Source organism: Girardinichthys multiradiatus, chromosome 12, assembly GCF_021462225.1.
Source record: "Girardinichthys multiradiatus isolate DD_20200921_A chromosome 12, DD_fGirMul_XY1, whole genome shotgun sequence".
In the NCBI taxonomy this organism is placed as follows: domain Eukaryota; kingdom Metazoa; phylum Chordata; class Actinopteri; order Cyprinodontiformes; family Goodeidae; genus Girardinichthys; species Girardinichthys multiradiatus.
In genome coordinates this window covers 10,364,223-10,383,969 of record NC_061805.1, presented here as the reverse complement: position 1 = coordinate 10,383,969, position 19,747 = coordinate 10,364,223, and the positions used below count along the sequence as shown (strand labels likewise).

At 39.5% G+C, this 19,747-nt stretch overlaps 1 protein-coding gene across 1 annotated transcript; it reads left to right on the top strand.

The window, feature by feature from the left end:
• Positions 1-210: 210 nt before the first annotated feature.
• arhgap25 (Rho GTPase activating protein 25) lies at positions 211-18,555 on the top strand. The gene is made up of 11 exons (XM_047380157.1): positions 211-793; positions 5,183-5,385; positions 6,301-6,388; positions 6,563-6,676; positions 11,387-11,591; positions 12,802-12,934; positions 13,047-13,120; positions 14,041-14,162; positions 14,570-14,724; positions 17,068-17,612; positions 17,705-18,555. Exons 1-11 carry the CDS (start codon positions 730-732, stop codon positions 17,835-17,837), a joined length of 1,836 nt encoding a protein of 611 aa, XP_047236113.1. The 5' UTR covers positions 211-729; the 3' UTR covers positions 17,838-18,555.
• The last annotated feature ends 1,192 nt before the right edge of the window (positions 18,556-19,747 follow it).

Below are 19,747 nucleotides of genomic sequence, written 5' to 3'. Positions count from 1 at the left end.
ATGTATTTATCTGTGCAATGGTTTGTTAAATTGTACGATATAGAGAAAAAGCGGTATTCTTTAATGCTGAAATGTGTTTTGAATATGTTCAGCAAAAAATAAATGTATTTAAAGGCATCATGTGGCATCCTGTGAGACTGCTTCCTTCTCTTTTTTTGTCATCTTCCCCATTTTGAAACATATTCAGTTGATTTCCTGGCACAGCCCAATATAAAAGGTGTTTGATGATCTTGGCTTTCAGGCAGTGAAGGAGTAGGCTTTTACCTTTTAGAGAAGTGAGTATGTCGATAAAGCAGCTGGATGGATTTGTCCCACTGCAGCCCGAGCTGTGAGGCAACATGCCCACTGAACCAGTCATAACAAGAAGCATAAAACCATTTCCTTCAAGAAGACGCTGGTGGTTTCTCTTTTTTTTTTTTTCATCTTTTGACATCGGTGAACATTAGTCACTTGAAGACTCTGCACTGGATGACGCCCAGGCACCCTCCAGTGAATCCACCTCAGGTCAGCTTTATGAGGACAGGCACAAACTTGGAAGTGGCGAAATGATAGATTACAAACATCTGCCAGAAGAAAAAAATAGCGCAATTAACACACAGGAACAGGAAGTGGGATCTACATGATCATCAGTTTGTGTGTGTCTGTGTGAGTGTGTGTGTGTGTGTGTATGTGTGTGTGTTTCAGTAAGGTGCATGTGGGAACCTAAGTACCTACCTGTGCTGTTGGATAATGTCTCTGAAACTACCTCGCAACTGGGACTTCAGCACCTTCAAGGCTGAGACGGCTCGGATAGGTAAGGCTGGGATGGCGCTCGCTTCGCTGGCTGTCAGAGGATGCTCAGCTTCCTCTCTGCACATTTACAGACACTTTGTAGTTTAACTGAAGCTGTCATCTAGATATAAAAAAAAACACTGAAAATGTTTGTATTCCTTCTTTACTTGCTCGTTTCTTGTCTTTAAACTTAAGGGATTTGCTACATAAATGTAATGACTGGTGTGTGTCTCTTATAATAGAACAAAAAGACTGCCTGTAGTGTTCTCAGTGCGGGTTCTAAATGCTGATGTTAACCAGATTTGTTTTTAGAACCTTTTCCAAAGCACAAATCACTGTTATCCATATTATATGTTATCTGTTTTGACATGTAGAACTTTAAAGTATTTGCCAGTGGTTCACCATTTTCATGCCTGTGTGTATGCTGAACTATGTGTTTGTATTTCAGAGTTAATGCACTTGCTGGCTAGACCTACTAATACCACATTGAGATGTGTTTGCTCAGGTTGGGCTCAGTGCGGTAGCTTGCCTTAGTTCCCCTCGTGACACAATGGTTGCAACATTCACATCACCAGAGATCCTGAAGCTGCTAACACCGAGCATCAGTTCTGCCTGCTCGCTAATCAGGTTTTACAATCAGCTTAACTGGATGTTCAGCACAGTGGAAGGAAGTAGCTGCCTGCATGTGTGTTCACTTTATCTGCTTCTAAGTAATTTCCAGTGCACACGGTGCCGTGGTCCACAATCTTTTAGTTTTATGAGGTACATATTTCTCAAATCTCCATGTCCCCTGAGATGTTTTCATCAGACCGTGACGAGTGACTGATTTGTTGCCTTAGCAGTGCACTGATGCAGGCTTTCAACAGGAAACTGATGCAAGACCTGGGTTTCTCCAAATCCTTGTGTAGCTCTGCCTCCCTATATGTACGAGTTCAAAGCTGTGTGTGAGTATACTTATACTTGCTTATGTTGCCTCTTTAGGACTTCTTAGCCATCACATACCTACTCAGGGCCGATGGATACTTTCATCCAGCCCAGCTCAGCTCAGCCCAGTCCTAATGCAGCGGAACATCATTTTGGGATGATGGGTTACGTTTAGGGTATGTGTCAGTACTAGAGTTTGCACAAATGAATAGAAGTCTTTACAGTTCCCCTATATGGAGAGAGATGTAAATGGGTGTGTGAGTGTATCTGCACAATCATGCTGCATAATTTCACTTCTGAAAGGATCTGAAAGGTCAAGTTAAGACCTTCAGAGTGAATGTTACAAAACCAAGAAACCTGACAGAATTTCCTGATGATTTCATCCGGCTCTGTATGCAATGTTCAGTGAATGTTTTCACATTTTGCAAAATGAACTTAATCTATTCTGTTTTGTTACAGTGTCAGATCCCTTCAACCTTTTCACATTTTGTAACGTTACAACTACAAACTTATATGTATTTCACTGATATTTTATATGATGGACAAAGACCATGTAGTGCATTATTGAGAAGGAAAGGAATACATAGTTTTAATTTTTTTCTAATAAAGATTGTGTGCATCTCTATTTAGCCCTCTTTATGCTGATATACCTAAATAAAATCCAGTGCAACTAATTGCCTTTACAAGTCACCTAATTAGTAGAGAAGTACATTAACCAGAGAATAGGAAGTCCTGTTTGCGTATTGCCACACGTCATGTATGGGACACAACAAACACGTGGAAGAAGGTGGTCGGGCTAAAATGTAACTTTGTGGCCTACATACAAAACGTTATGTGTGGTGGAAAATCAACACGGCACATCACACTGAATACATTGACAAACAGGCTGGTGACAGCATCCTCCTCTGAGGATGATTTTGTTGTTTAGGGACAGATAAGCTGGTGAGAGTTGATGGGAAAATGGATGGGAGAAAACCTGTTATAGTCTGCAAAAGACTTGAGACTGGGGCGGAGGTTCAACTTCCAGCAGGGCAATGACCCTAAACAGTCCAGTCAAAGTACAGATCTCAATCCAATTGAGAGTCTGTGGCAAAACTTGAAAATGTATGTTCACAGAGGCTCTCCATCCAATCTGACTGTCCCTGAACTATTTAGCAAATTGAGCAGAAATGTCAGTCTGTAGATGTGCCATTCTGGTAGAGACATACTCTAAAAGACATGCAGCTGTAATTACACTATTTTAAATACAAATACATGCTGAACGTTTTAAATTTTCATTTGTAAAAAATGTAGAAAGTATCATTTTCTTTCCAGCTCACATATATGTACTACTTTGTGTTGCTCAATCACAAAAAATCCCAGTAGAATACACTGAAGTCAGATGTTGTAAAATGTCAAAATTAAAAAAGCTGAAGGACCGCGATTGCTTTTGTATGGCAATTTCTCTGATAAGGTCGCTACAGTTTATATCTGTTAAATACAAAGCAATCCATTCATGTCTTCCTTAGTTTTGCCTCTGAAAAGCAACAATTATGGTTCTTTGTTCCTTTTTCCTATGATTTATGAATTTACATGACTAAATTGTACTTGCGTCAGATCTTTGGTAATTATGTCTCTGAGGCACTCAATGAGCACCAGAAAACATGCATTTGGGTGATATAGCTAAACTAATGGCAGGAGTTAAGGTCATTTTCAGGGGTTTAGAAAACATAAACTGTTTGAGAACAGCTGTGTATTTCAGTCTGCAACACTACATTAAACTCACCATGTACTTAAATACTTCCTCCTCCTTAATGGTAGTCCATGATTATGTGGAGATAATATAAATATAGATTAATAGGAACCCAATTCAAGGATGTTGTGTTTTTGACACATTGCATCAGGCAATTGTGTGACAAAATGACACAATGTAAAAAGTGAATGTTTTCTTTTTTTAAAAAGCACTGACATGTCTTTTTGTGTCCTGAAAAGGTACCATTTGCCCCCACTTCTTAAAGTGTTCTTTAAGCCTGTTGTTCACATTGAGTTCAATTCAATTCAGTTTATTCAAATAGTGCCAATTCACAACACAAGTCTTCTCAAAGTATTTGACTAAAGTCAATTCAATCCAATCATACAGTCATATTCCAAGTCAAGTACATACATTCCAAATTGATCATAGTTATCAAATAATTCAGTCAAGTTCAGTTTATTATTCAAACTGGTTAAAAGCAGACCCAGCAGATTGCATCGAGTCACTGATTTGCAGCAATCCCTCCTCCTGGACAGTGGACTGTTGCTTACATGTGTCGTTGAGACATATTTCTGTAAATGCTGTCCACCTGATTGCTCCAACCAGCAAACTGCCAAAATGGAGATGGTCACAATGAAGATCAACCAATTACATTTGATTAGCAATACCTGGTTGGTTCCATCACGCAAGAATGCTGTGGAAGTGGCAAGGGTGGAATGGCCTCCTCTGCTAGTTATGCACTACATTCTAACCTTCACTTCTGGTCATGAGATCACAAATATAAGAGGCTGAAATGAGCCTTCTTCTTTGGTTGTAGAGCCTCTGCTACTCCACATTGAATGGGGTTATTGAAGGTGGTTCAGATTTTGATGAGGTTGCCCCAGCGACCACCGTGAATGGTGGGCCCACACAGTGGGCCCAGTTTGAAGCCAGGGTGTGGTGTGAAACCAGGCTCTGCGTCTGGGGTCATGGTTCCTGAAAAGCGCTTGATCCCGGAGAGGGTGGTGCTATTTAAGATAGACCAAGGGACTCTCAGGCCTGTAGGTGGAGACCTTCAAAGTGTAGCGAGCCTCCGACAGGAATGTGACAACTTCCTGTTTACTCCTGTGCCACCCTTCTGTTTTCCTCTATCATGTTGCTTAAAAAGACACGGTAGACTTAAGAACAACTGAAAGGAGCGAGCTCTGTCTGAATCCAGTTATCTCTGCACTGCCACCACCCTGGGTGTTAATTAGGCTGTCTCACACCAACCCTGTCGTCTTATGGCACGTACAATTCTGCTACTTCTTCATCATCCCTTTGTCCCTTCACATAATGGCCTCTTAAACCACAGAAATCTTACGTGCAAGGTGTCAGAGATGGGGATATTATTAAAAATACTAATCATACAAAGTGTTATTGTATTGAGTTTGGTGCAATTACAATATAGTTGGGCCTTAATGTCTGACCTCTCACTTATCATCTGCCTTTTTCCGATCATGCTTGTGTCTGTAGAGCAATGAAAGCGGTGTTCATGCACCCTCAACAGGAAATGGCTCAGCTAACAGCAGCAGTTTCCTTTCAGCTTCAACTGAACTTAATAGGTTATAGTCAGCACTGATGCGCTGATGCATAATCATACAGAGAAGAGGAAGTGTGGTGAAGCAGCTGAATGCCCCTGATGTTTTGATAGTATTTTACTGCTCTGGCTGATAGACAGTAAGCTGAAGGGGGCTGTAACTGGTTGACCAAGTGCTTTCCTGTGGTTTTCGGCAGCCCGATCCAAGAGCGTGATTCCTGGAGAGGGTGCCCCTGGATCGAGCTCACCACTCTCTCCCAGATCCATGGAGAGGCCCCTGAAAGCCGGCTGGCTAAAGAAACAACAGAGGTCCTTGGTGAAGAACTGGCAGCAGCGCTACTTTGTGCTGAGAGGAAGCACTCTGACCTACCACAAAGATGACAAGGAGACCACTGTGCAGGTGAGACACTGTGCAAGAGGGCTGTGCTTTTCAAAGAAAAGTTTGACCAACGCATTAGAACATTAGAACTTACTTCTTTCTAAGTAAACGGACTGTAATTCAAGACATTTCCAACACTGGACTAAATGGCCAAATATTCCTTAGTGTGCAATGGTCAAGTAAAAAAAAGGCAAGCATGAGTTGGATCATGCATGTTGCTTCATTTAGGTTCATAAGAACTGTGCTTTTTATCATTTCCAATCAACACCGCACACACTTGTGCCTAGCTTTGCGCACTTCCTGCTCACAAACGTCTGATGCTCGAGGCTTCACAGTGGCAATTTATCAAAATGCAACCAGGGCTTAATAGTGTTCAATACCATGCTGTAGATCTGTTCTGAACCGAAAACATGAATGGAAACTAACAAAAATATAGCGCTAAAATGTTTCAACTGGCTTGTTTGAAGCGGCCAAAGTTAAACCCCCAACTTGAATTTGCATTCTTGACCATGTAAATGCCACATGTAGCTTATCATGTACTGCAAAGAACTGGATCATCTGTGTGAAACCACAGTCAACAATAGTAGTCACCCAAAACACACGTACAGAGGTATTTTTCCACAGAAGCAAATAGGTGCAGCACCCTTTATATGATGACTGGAATCTATCAATTAATGGAAAATTTTAAAATAAATGGTGTCCATATTTGGTTTCTGGCTACATCTTCTAATGCATGTTTTCAATTTTCCCAATTTCTGCTGTAAATAACCATATTTGACTGTAGATGTTTGGACTGTAAGAAGTAGGGAAAGTGTGTATAAACTGTAAACATCTCCTCTCTCGTGTAATGTAGGTATAAAGCTAAATAGCCTATTCTGCTAGCAGTTTGGAATATATCACATCTATTTTATTTGAGCTTTTCTTTTTGGTGTACAGGGAGTTATCCAGATGCGCTTCAGCAAAGTCAGTGAACTCCCACCAAGTTCAGATGACCCTGGAAAGTTCCTCTTTGAGATCACACCACGTAAGCATATAATAAACCTTTAAAAAGATGGTGTAAGACAAAGTATTCAGTAAAAGTGTGATACCAGGAAAGGTTTGTTCCCTACCATTTTTTATGACATTTTGCATGATAAAAGGTACTATACTGTTACCTTATCAAAATCCGTCACGAGAAAAAATAATTGACATTCCTCAGGTTCGACTGGAGACAGGGAGCGATGTCCGTATGTTCTCATGGCCAACTCCCAAAGTGATTTAGACGACTGGGTGCGTACACTGCGCAGAGTCATTGGAGTACCGACGAGTGGAGGTAGGTTGAAACCTTTTACTTTACTTTGCAGAGCAGCCATTGGTATTTAAATGAATCGGTTTGGACTGAGCTGACACATTTAGAAAAGGGACTAAAGTATATGACAGTCATTGTGACAATTGTTATTTTATTTTGTTGCGAGACTTAAACAAAAGTAGACACTAGGTAGAAGCTGGCCTAAGATTCTCACTTTGTGCTAGCTAAAAGTATGCTGATTTCATTGTATCACAACACTAAAATGTATAACACGATCTTTCAAATCAAAAAAATAACCATTATTCCTACTGCTGCTGAAAAGAATTTAATGCATTCATTTTTACAGATATGATCTGGCTATTTACAACATTTATTTGTTATGTTGATTTTGATAAATAGACTTAATAGTAAAATGACTAAATAATGACTCGATACATTTAGTAGTAGTTTTTGAGTTTCTAAGATTCTAACACAAGTATACTAATTAGTTGGGCTATCTGCAGCCAGCCTGCTGACAGCTGGTTCAACAGATATGCTGCCACAAGTACCTTCCGTTGAATTTCCACTCCATGACTGTTTTTATGGCTGGAAACATGTTTCTCCACCAAGCAGTATTCGGCCTTTTTGTACACAAGGAAAAGGTAAATGGGTTTGGATTTTGCATGGACCGCCTTGTATTTAGCAACATCTATCTTCTCATCAACTCAGATCCGGGTTGCATCGCTGTATTTTGTATGTCTGTGGAAGACTGCGAACTGTATAACAAATTTTGCCTGTCAGCACATATCTCAGAGAAATATTTCAGAGTTTTTTAAGTGGGATTCTGTGAAGTAGAAAGTACAAAGAACCAAATCAAGAATCAAAGTGAGATTGCAATAAAAGAGAGAACTTCTTGTACTGTAAAGCTAATTTCCAGGCGGATTAAAATAAAGTGGATTTCAACAACATAAAGCAACTCTAACTACACATTTCATTCTAGGAAAAGTGAGAGCTATATATATCAGAGGTTAGTGCACATTTTGGCTGCTGTTTGGTTTGTCTCCGTTGTTCTCAGCCAAACCTGATCTGTGCTACTATGCAACATTAATGACTATATATCAGCTGACACTTGTCATTCCTCTGATGCACTTGCAAAGGAACTCTGATACAATCAAAATGAGTGCTTTTGATTTTAGAAATGAGCTGCATTTTGTCAGGACCTTTCATGTTTTATGTTTGAAATATACAGAGAAATAACAGCTAGTTGGAAAGACTAAGAGTGAAGTGATAAAATTACATTTATAAAAAATACCTTTTGATTGAAGAGGATCCAAACTTTCACTCAACTCTTAGCAGACTTGGAGATACGCAGACTTTCTCAGCAAGGGATGTCGCAGTCATGATTTTTAATGTAATATGTTTATCCAATGTGTTCAACATTAATTATTCGCTGTTACTGGTTCTCATTTCATTACCTGTCTTTATTACAGCACAGACTTGTTCACTACATACCATAATTCCAGTTATTACGATCGTTGCCATGTTTATGACTGAGACAACAGTAGCTCTACAGAAGTTTAAGGTGCTTGAGTCCCCCAATTATGACCAGCTGAAGCATGTGCAAAAAGCAGCCCCTGCTTTGAATGTATGATCCATTGCTTTTTCCATATTTCTTGCATTATCACATAAAATGTTGTAGAAATTGCTTGCTTATATTCTGCGCAAGATCCATGAAACATATGGAGATGCTGCACAGCCTTTATTCAATCGATTAGAAATCTATCCATGTGGACACCAGCAGCAGCATCAGGCAAATTGCTGAACTCCAGATCTCTCAAGAAAAGACAAACAAACCTTTCACAAAAAGAAAACCGTTATTCACCACTGCAGTGATGGGTTGGTCACCAAGAACGATAAATCGGTCATTGTTGTGTTATTCTTTTGGACTTCTCTATTCTCAGCAGGATCACATCTCTTCTCTCTAGAGTTTCTTTTAAAGTGTAAATGGACTGAATTTACATGCTTTTCTAGTCATAAAGACCATTCAAGGCACTTCACACTAGCCCTATTCACCCAGTCACACTCACAAACACACGCACATTCATACATAGTTTCGCAGATCGGTGGGCAACTTGTGGTTAAGTGCCTTGCCCAAGGGCACATCAACATGAGACAGGAGAAACCTGGAATCAAACCCACAATGCTCGGGGCATCTGAAACACAGTGCGTTGCTTTACGTTCTTCCAGAGTCCGCTGGGTGAAGTCATATTTGTCGATGTAGCTCTTTCGCTACATTAGAATTTTGAACTAATGATGTTGCAGTTAACAACTCAACAGCTATCATTTTTTATTTTGAAACAGCTTCAAACTGCAAACATGCTAACCGAACTGTGAACCAATGGTTCACAGCGGCTGTAGAAGACATAAAACTGTTTAGTAGGTCAACAGCGGGTACGGGGATTTGAGTGTAGTCAGTTTCTTGATCATTCAAAATTGTGGTGACTAAGCTGTTACTTGGGATGAGACGGAGACATCCCTAATCTGATCTGATGGATAAATAGGCACCAAAAAATTAAGAAAATTGTATCATTTTGAGTTACAGGTTTAAAATTGGCTTACACTAGTATGAGCCCATGCATTTTAAAAGTAAGTTCTCCTTCCTTCCACAAACTCACTTCTCTAAAATGTTTGTCTGCAGCAGGTACAGAAGATTACTTCAAAAAAGCTCACTTTAAAAACACACATACAATTCCTTAAATGTTAACCCTAAAATATAAAGTTTTTTTTTTAAACAACATTTAAGGTTTGTGTACATTCTTCATAGTGACCACCAGCATTGACAGCGTCTGATGGGTAATTATAAACGTTGCTGCAAATTAAAGTTCATGATATTTCAGCATAATTTAGTCAGTGTTGAAGCTCAGAGTTTTCGTTGTTCTCTTTTCCATTCTTCTTTATATTGCATTTAGAGCACTGCTGGATTTACACTGAGATTAAATTTCACACACGTGGACTCTATTTGCTGAATAATTGACCTCTAAAAGCAGTTGGATTTTGTTAGAGAACATCAGTAGTAAAGTAGCATCACGAAGATTAAGGACAGGTCGCCACAATAACTATTAGACGTGAGCTCCAAGAATTTGGCCTGTAAAGAAGTCGTATTTGAGGTTTACCACAAGCCTTCAAAAAGCCAATGCAAATGTGTAGAAGTTGCTATCAGATGAAATCAAAATGTAACATTTTGGCCTTCATGTAAAATGACTTGTGTTGCTGAACACTGCACATTCCCCCGCAAACACCATCCCCACAGTGAAACATGGTGGTGACATCATCATGCTGCGTGAAGACCTTTCTTCAGCAGGGACAGTTGATGGGAGGAATAATGAAGCTAAATACGGAGCAGTCCCAAATGAAAGCCCAAATAAGCCCAAAACAATAAATGAATGAACAACAATAAAACTGGATAAATAACAACTGAGTTCTGCACAACTTCTTAAAATTATTCTAAACTAAATGCTGTTGATATTACATATCATTAGCCTCATAGCATAATTGTCATATTAAGTCAAATGACTTAGGCAACAAGACTTGAAATTTCCTGTCAGTTATGTCAACTGGGTTGCAAAAATATCACCCAGCGGGTGGTTTCTTAATTCTAAATAAATAATGTGTGGGTATAGCCAGTGCGCATTAGGTTGGACGATGGACAAACCACTGTGTTCTGGATAACAGTGGATTGTATGAAACTCCATATTCACTCCATAACTAAATAATGTACTTTTCAACCTGTTCAACTCAACCCACAGCAACAGGTCTTCCAGCAGTTGGATTAAAGGCAGTTACACAGTGTTTCAAACATAAAACTTTCCTTGTCTTCATACACAAGAATAAGGGGAAGTTATGAAAACAAAAATAAAGTGTAAAAAAAAAACCATGAGCGTCACATGCTATAACTGGATAGAATACAATGCTGTCAGAAAGTATTTGCCTCTTTTCAGATTTGTTGGGATTTTTGGTCAGGTTTTAGATATAGGTCAAGACTTTTACTGGCCATTCACCATCACACTACCAATGCCAGGTATGACTATTGGTGTGATGTTAGTTTTATGCCAGATGGAAAAGGAAGCATGCCTTGAAAAAAGATTATGTTAGTCTAAAGAATATTTTCCCATAAGTCATTGAAATGGCAAATGTGAAACTGACGTTTGTGTTTTTTTCGTCAGCAAATGTTTTTATTATTGATGCCAGTTTTGCCCAGTCTCTTTTATGTTGTTGAATAATGAACACTGACCTTAGCTGAGGCGAGTGAGGCCTGCAGTGCTTTAGATGTTGTTCTTGCTTCTTTTGCGACCTCCTGGATGAGTCGCTAATACGCTCTTGGATTAATTTTGGTAGGCCGGCCACTGCTGGAAAGGTTCACCACTGTCCCATGTTTTCCCTATTTGTGGATAAATGCTCTAAATGTCTATCACTAATCTAATATCACTAATGGGCATGGCGCTGGTGGTGTAGGGGTTTAAGCATGCGGCCCATATACAGAGGCTTTAGTCCTCAACGCGACTGTCCCAGGTTCAAGTCCTGGCTCCATTTGCTGCATATCTCCCCCTCTCTCTCTGCCCCTGTTCCCTGTCTAACCTCTGTCAAAAAATACTGGGAAATATAAAGTGCCGCACTAGTGCCGCAAAAACAATATATATATAATATAAAAATATTCACAAATCATCTGATCATACACCTGTGCTCCCTCTCCAACAGTGTTTGGAAAGAGTCTGATAGACACTTTAACATATGAACAGCGCTTCGGACCTCACACAGTACCAATCCTGGTGCAGAAGTGTGCAGACTTCATAATAGAGCATGGGCTGAATGAGGAGGGAATCTTCCGCCTTCCTGGTCAGGACAACACTGTCAAACAGTTTAGAGATGCCTTTGATGCAGGAGAAAGGCCCTCCTTTCCCAGGTAATGTACAGAAACAATATGAGCTGCATATTCAGAATGATTTCAACGTGTTGCTAATTGTACACCAAGTAGTGTGATACTAGTTGTACTAAAAAGGGATTGTGAGCACAGGTGTACTGGAATATCATTTCACAAATCTAAGTCTAAACTATGTGAATCATCAATGAGCAAAGAAAGCCACAGCCATAAAAGGAGATAACAGCATCAGTGTTTCATGAAGAAAAAAACAAGGAGAGAAGAGAGAGAAGTAGAGAGAGACTGAGAGATTTCAGTATTCTCTGAGCTGAGGGCGAGACCACATCCTGTTCTGATAGACTCAACATCACAAGCTCCTCTGACAGATCACTATTGACTAGAACATCCCTTTTCCACAACTTTTTGTCTGTAATCTTATGTATGTCAGGTTAAAAAGCTAAGGCCAGAGTAAGCAAAGAAACAAAAGACAATGCAGGCCTAAAATCAACTAAAAACAAATGTTCAGTCATGTGGGACACTACTGTGACATTTGATTTAACAGGATATGTAACAGGACCAATCCCTTTATTAGTCTGTTTTAATTCTACTGTTCTGAACTTTAACATGTAACTTAGTGTAGGCCTGTAGAGTGAGATGGAGCTCTCTGGTTTTTTGCCAGTTCTCTGGTCATTGCACGGTCTAACCGTGGGCTGAGTTTGCTTTGAGATCTAGTCAGATTGGCTGAAATGAGTCCTACTTGTGAATGAGCCTTTACATTGTGGAATGATGGGTTTCCAATTGTTTAAAAATGGCTGTATAACCTTTCTCTAATTGATAGGCAATATGAATGATTTGTTAAGGTCATTGCTGATGTCTTTCCCTCGTTGATCTGGTGCTGAATCATTTTTTAAACCCAGTAAAGATCATGTACATTATGACCGTATATTTGAAACCCTAGAAGACGTAGTTGTTTTAGCATGACTCTGTATTTTCTTGTTGAAATTAATTTCGAAATTAGAAATTTCAATTTAAAAAGGTTTCCATTGCATCACAATGGTTGTTGGTTAAAAGTCCGGGAACATATTTATTTCAGTTTTACATGACTAAAAGCTTTGGGAATGCAGTGGAAAATATTTGAAATTCACAATAATTTAAAATCATCCAACAATACAACAGTGAAATTATGGTTTTGGATGCTTGGTTTAAGTAGACCATAATGCTTTTAGAGCATACTCCCTGAATAATGTTTCCACAGTGAAACAGATGTCCACACGGTGGCGTCACTGCTCAAGCTGTACCTGCGGGAGCTGCCTGAACCTGTGGTGCCATGGTCACAGTACCATGACTTTTTGGACTGCACCCATTTACTGGATCCCTGCAGCCAAGAGGTTTGCTGTTTTGACTTTCAATATATCAACATATCTGAGCACCGTACTTCTAACAAGCCAGTCTTATATATATTAAACAAGCTTTGAACCTGTGGCTCATTTGTCCCTGCAGGGCTGGGAAAAACTGGAAAAACAAATAGCTCTTCTCCCCAGAGCCAACTACAACATTCTCAGTTATGTCTGTCGGTGAGTGAAACACTAATGCACCCACCAGACTCTGCAGCCCTCCCTTGGGTAAAAACAGCAGCTACTGTGCTATGCTGAAGTATTCATACCCTTTCAACCTTTTACATTTTGTCCTGTCCAACCTGCAAATTTCAATCTATTGTATTGGGTTGCTATGTTATAGATCAACCCAAAGTAGAGCATAATTGTGTATTCAGCTTTCAGGTAGAACTTGGTATTGACTTGCATTGTCCATTCTTTACAAAATGTCTCAAACCTCAGCCAGATTGGATGGAGAACATCTGTGAACATCTATTATAGGGTTTTGCAACAGATTCCCGGTTGACGTTAAGCTCTGGACTTTGACTTGTCCTTTTTGACATACAGTGCCTTACACTACACCATTCTGTGGTCACTCTGGCTGTGTTTGGGGGTTCTGTTCTAAATGAAAATCAAGCTTTTACAGCCTCTAACATGTTTTCTTTCAAGCATTTTATCTCCATAATGTACCCATCAACTCTAACCAGCTTCCCTGTCCAAACTGAAGAAAAACATCCCCACAGCATGATGCTGCCACCACATTTCCCTTAAGAATATTGCTTCATAAACTAACAGCGTTAATATATTCTCTGCAAGTTTATTCTGTCTGGTGTTGTCCTTTGAGCACTAAGATGACCAAAGGCACTGGTGTGTGGAGCATTGCCACATTTTTAACAATTTTATTTCTAAGAAATGTTAAATCACGTTTCTGCTTCCTTCCATTTAATAAGTATGCACTACTTTACAACATTCACCTAAAATCCAGATTAAATATATTAAGGTTTGTGGTCATAACATGACAATATGTGAAAAAGTTGAGGGGTTATGAACAGTTTTACAAGGCACTGTATGATCAGGACATGTTCCAGGTCTGAGAAATTCTGCTGTCCCTTTGTTGTCAGGTTTTTGTTTGAGGTGCAGCGACACTCCAATGTGAATAAGATGAATGTGGAGAACCTGGCTACTGTGATGGGAATCAACCTTCTCAAACCTCAGATAAAAGATCCAGTCACTGTAATGAAGGGTGAGATCATCTTAAAACTCACTGGCCTCTCTTCTGTACTCTAAGATACTGTTACTGTAGTACAGTATTTAAGCCATTTTTTGGTACTTTGATACTAAACTGTCACAATCTCTGCAAATGGTATACTCTAGAACCCATAAAATATATCAGGTTCTATGGGATAACAAAATTATAAAAACAGAATTTGACCTTCAACATGTAGCTCCAACCCTTACAAGGCTGTCACTGACTGCCGAGTATCTCTATCTGTATTAACTGTTAATATAGAAAATAGAAAGTCCAGTAACCAGTGAACTAACCTAATGATCTGTTAAGGGTTGACAAAAAAGAACAGAAAAATTTTCTTAAAAGCTTAAAAAAACACTTCCAAGATAATCTTTCCCTTATTTGTTTGTTTTTCTTCACAGAGACTTCTCAGATCCAAAAGCTCATGACAGTGATGATCAGACAGCATGAAACTTTGTTTCCTATCTCCAAAGACATACTTCCACCCTCCCCTTCAAATAAGGCTGAAACTCAGAAGAATACCCCTCGAAGCTTTGTGGGCTGGGAGTCTGCAGAGGTATAAACTCCTAGACCTCTAACCTTTTTTAGATTTGCTGCTATATTGCCACCCTTCCACCCTTTCATCTCAAACATGTAAATCTCATTCTGCTGGGTCTGTTGTTGATGGATTTAATGGCTGAAGGGAATCAGTCTTCTTCCAAAGTAGGCTCTCCTTTCATGGTACCTGCACCCTCAGGGTAATGGGGCTAGATTAGTGGTTGTGTAAAGTTATGTTCTATTGAAATTGTGACGCATGTAACAGCCTTGTTATTAAATTCATTTTGGTGGGTGTGGGAAGAAACATTGGTTTTGCAGCAGTTTTAGTCACTTTTGCTAAATTTGGTCTGGTTTTTCAAAGCGAGCATGTTGAAACAACAGACAGAACGATACCATAAAATTGGTAGCTTTGATGAGAAGCAGAATGAGGAGAGAAAAGAGTTTTTACTCTTTTACTTTCTGTGTTGCAAATAGGACAGCCATCCATTCAACATACCCCTGTTATAAAAGATCTTTTTTTCCTTGACTTGAACGGTTGGAGGCCCCTCATCTATTCAGAACACAAAATCTATTGTGACTGCCTTGCATATAATACATAGTGATAGCCAGACAGCTTATTAATAAATGTAATTGCATGACCTCTGTCAACGAACCGTTTTCAAACTACAAAATCCAGAAACACATTGACATTGGCTTGTATTGCTAAAAGTTAGCCGGGTTATTGAGCACAACAACAAACAAATCTCACTGCTTTCTCTACTTGCACCTGGAACATCGTCAAAGCAAGTGTGACGTCATTCCCAGATCCGGTTTTCCAAGGCAATAGTTTGCACTACTATAGCTTCAAACGTAATATTAGTGCATTTAGTGCAAAGTAGCACTGGCTAATTTGCAATATTCTTAGCAACTGAAGCCAGAGTAAGCAAACAGCACAGTAACTCAGTGTGCTTTCGGGTGCATGTTAACTGTGATTAAATTAAGATCCGAGTAGTGCTGGGTAAGAAACCAATTACAATATTTTATCAAAGGACAGAAAAATAATAATGATGAAGGTAGGCTTTAAAATGTCCTCAGTATACATGTGGCCTATCAGGAAGTACATAGGGCCACCAGCATTTAAGCATTTTACAAGGTGGTGAACAGATTGAAACCAGTAATATAAACTTGATTTTATGCTTGTACTGAAACATATTCGCAGTCTTAAACAGATGGGTTCTCTACATCTAATATTGAAAATAAATGTTATTAGTTATTATCAGTTTTCATTTCAGTTGTCATTTTCACCACCATGTGAAAATGGTTTAGTGTATGTAAAAATCATACCCAGCACTCACTGCATATGTAAAGGCCATTGTCAGTGTTCTGACAACAGCATTTAGCCAAATCGCAAGCACGTTGTCCCCGTTAAAACTGAAGAAAGATGTACAGTATTAATATAATTTTGTAATTGCATATTTTTAGACCAAAATGCGTTTTGAAATGTCAGATTTTAGATGAAATTTGGCTTTTCTAAGTCTGAGGCTATAGTTCACTGATAGTCAGGGCCAGGAAAATGTGGACTGCTTCCTCCAGGTTCAGGGTCAGTCTGTGACTCAAGCAGAGGAGTTCAAGTATCTTGGTATCTTTTTCTCTACTGATGAAAAAGGAGGTGGATAAATGGGCTGGGGATTTGTATAGATCTGGTCTGTCGCTGGAAAGATTTTGATTTGCAGGACCAACCCTCACTTATGACCATTCGTTATGGATTGTGAAGAGAACAAGACCCTGAATACAAGCAGTTGAAATGAGCTACTCACCTAGAGCGTTTTGTTGGGGCTCTTCCACTGTGAGGAGATCCCTGGGCAGACAGGAATACGCTGGAGGGACTATATCCCTAATGACCTAAACGCCTGTAGATCCCCACAGAATGAGCTGGAGAGTGTCGCTGGGCAGGGCAATGTGTGGATTTCCCCTCCTAAACCCGCTGACCCTGAGACTCTATCTCATATAAGTAGAAGACAATAGGGTTGTTAGATTGTCACATTTTACCAACATTATCTGGTGTTATGTAATAAAAACAGGTCAAAGGTCTATTAACTATTCAGTAAAACCACAACACCAAGATATAGTCCAGAAAGATAGAAGACAAGCCCATAAATGTAACAAACCATTTAAGCAACAAATAATTTTTCATTCACTGCTATAGGTCAAACCAAAGAAAACTTAGAATCCCATTTTGAAGTTTATATAAAAATAAAGCCAGATGTCTAGAAAACAGTATCAAGATAAACCACATAAAAGTATTTATTTCTCCACCTCTGTTCCTAAATATCAAATTTTTTCACTACATACAGTTTAATCTAACCTTATTTGTTTTGCTCAGCTGGGAGATGCATCTATGTCTGAGTCTCCCGAAGAGGAGGAGGATGCTGATAGTCCAGCTCCACTAAGAAGTGACTTCAGCTCCAAGGTATTCCTCCAGGAGCCGTCCTCACCTGGCTCAGACGACTGGTCTGGAAGTCCCCGCAAACGCACCCAGACCCTACCCTCCTTCAACTGCCCCCTCACTGGGATGGCAGCCAAGGCAGATGCCCTTAACAGGTGGAGCCGCATCCATGAAAGCGGGGAGGAGAAGAGCGGGACTTTTTCTGAGGACATTTTCAAAATCCTTGACCTGCGGACTTCAGGGTCATTTTTTGGAGGATCTAAGATAAACACCAAGGAGAGTGAGAGTAGATTAACGGAACGAAGGGGAACTGACAACACATGTTCTTCTACTGCTGGCTCCCAGAAACCTGAAAGTAACCTCCAGCCTGGGCGGGTGTTGTCTCACCAGAAGAGCGTGGACAGCCTGATGGTGAACAGGCCAGTGCAGCAGGTCAACAGCATGCCAGAACAGATGGATGACCCTGAGCAGCTTGTAAAGAAGTGAGTTCAGCTGAAAGTGGTACCAGTTCTTTTAATTCCACATTTCTGCTGCCCATCTGAACTCTCGCTCTCTTTCTCTTTGACTATTGCAGCTTGCAACAGCAGAACAAGGAGCTGAAGGCCGCCGTAGCAGAGCTCCAGGCTGCTCTGGAGGCAGAGCGCCGCCGTGTGGCAGCTCTAGAGATCTGTTTGAAGAACGCAGAACGCAACAGAGACGAGGCCTAGAGACGCAATGACGAATTGCAAAGAGACATTCAGCAGTTCCTTGTCCAAGAAAAACAAGCTCCTACTTAAAATGAGTTTGTCAACAGTCTATGTATTTATAAGTCTGATAACTTTACCAGAACTAATTTAAAAGTAACCGTTTGACACTGCTGGAATATTTTATTTCATTTCTGTTGGACATTGGAGATAAGTTATGGGTTCATTTGATTGTGCTTCTGAGAAAAGTCTAATGTCACTGTTAGAGACTTTAAAGTTGAGCAGATGCCTCCTTAGCATCCAGTCGCTGTTATCGGGTGCAGCATTTACACAGAGCGTATAGAGGGAAGGAAGAGCCACACCTGTGAGGAATGAAAATAACTTGGGAATACATGACTGAACAACAGGAGCTCTCTGAAAACTCTTCAATCAGATTCAGCAGGACTGTGTAGAAGCTGCTGAGAATGTCACAAGGATGGCACATTAGATATCCATGTCTTCTATCGCGAGTCAGTGAAAAGCACAAATTGAAGCCGTTTTATGGACAAGCAAAAATCTTCCGTCAGCATTGTTCTATATCAACAACCATAAGGGCTGTTTTAGATACATATATATTTTTTTTTTAATTATGTAAAAAACCAATTTAAATATCCTGGGAAGGGCTAAGATTACTGAAAATTGAAAACAAGAATGTTGTGTAAGAAAAGAGTTTAATGGTTGAATAAAAACACAGAAAGCAATAGTTAAATGTTGAACGTTTGTTTACATCCACCAAGATTAATTTTCTTTCTTTGTAGTCTCAAATAATATGTAACTTGTTGATAAGAAGCATAGTACTAAAAATTTCCCTCTTGGGGCATCTGCTAATAAAATTTGCTAATTAAGTTTGATGTCTAATTTTGACATCTTCAGCACAGAGGAGGTGTTGTTTTGAGTAAATGTTTGGAATACAGTGGATCGTGCCTACCTCTGTTAAAATGTCAATGAATCCATCATTTCAAAACCTTTTCCCATTTTAATGTTGCATATATCCCGTACTATTCAACTAAAAACCAAACAGATCTGTTATGAGAAAAGATACATATAAACAAGTTAAGCATTAATAATCTGGTTGCGTTAGTGTGCACACGCCTGAACATTTTAGATTGAAGTTCATCCTTTCATTGTTCTTGAGTGCACAACTGCCTGGTGAATTTGATTAACCTGAATCAAAGTAAACTAAAATTCAATTCAATTCAAAAATACTTTATGCATCCCAAAGGGAAATTAAATCTTGTTGTAGCTTATTTTTGCCAGGTCAAGATACATGTGGCTAGAATCCTACCAATGAAGACTGAATGGTGTAAATAATTCAAAATGTACTTTAACAAGGTATTAGTTTAACAGTGCATTCACTCACAATGATCTCCAGAGGTTCCAGAGGAGTCCCCAGAACAGAGCCAGCCTTCTTTATCAGCTTGCTGAGCTTTTTGAAGTCCCTGGCTCTGATGCTGCTTCCCCAGCAGATGATGGCAGAAGAGATCAGACTCTCCACAACAGACTTATAGAAGATATGCAGCATCTTGCTGCAAACACTGAAGGACCTAAGTTTCCTCAAGTAGTACAGTCTGCTCTGTACCTTCTTGTAGACGGCATCACAGTTGCATCTCCACCCCAGTCTGTTGCTTTGCTTTTAAGTTTCAAAATGCACAATATATGTTACATCAACAGTGGCCTAGTTTTTGATGTCACAAAACTCTTTAATTTGACAAGGCTGTGAGCACTTTGGAGATAAATTGTGTTTTTATTTTACTGGAACTTCTTTTCGTGAGCTTTGTCATGATGATTTTCATTACTGTTTAGAAATTTGCCCTTATTCATCAGTGTTTAGTCTCGTATTTGGGTGTTTTGTACAGCTGTTTTTAGTAAAAAGCAATAAGCTACATTATGTTGCA

Coding starts and splice junctions, on each gene's coding strand:
- arhgap25 (XM_047380157.1), top strand. CDS start 730: ATGTCTCTGAAACTACCTCGCAACTGGGACTTCAGCACCTTCAAGGCT. Junction 12,935..13,046: donor TGGATCCCTGCAGCCAAGAG/GTTTGCTGTTTT, acceptor TTGTCCCTGCAG/GGCTGGGAAAAACTGGAAAA. Junction 13,121..14,040: donor ATTCTCAGTTATGTCTGTCG/GTGAGTGAAACA, acceptor CTTTGTTGTCAG/GTTTTTGTTTGAGGTGCAGC.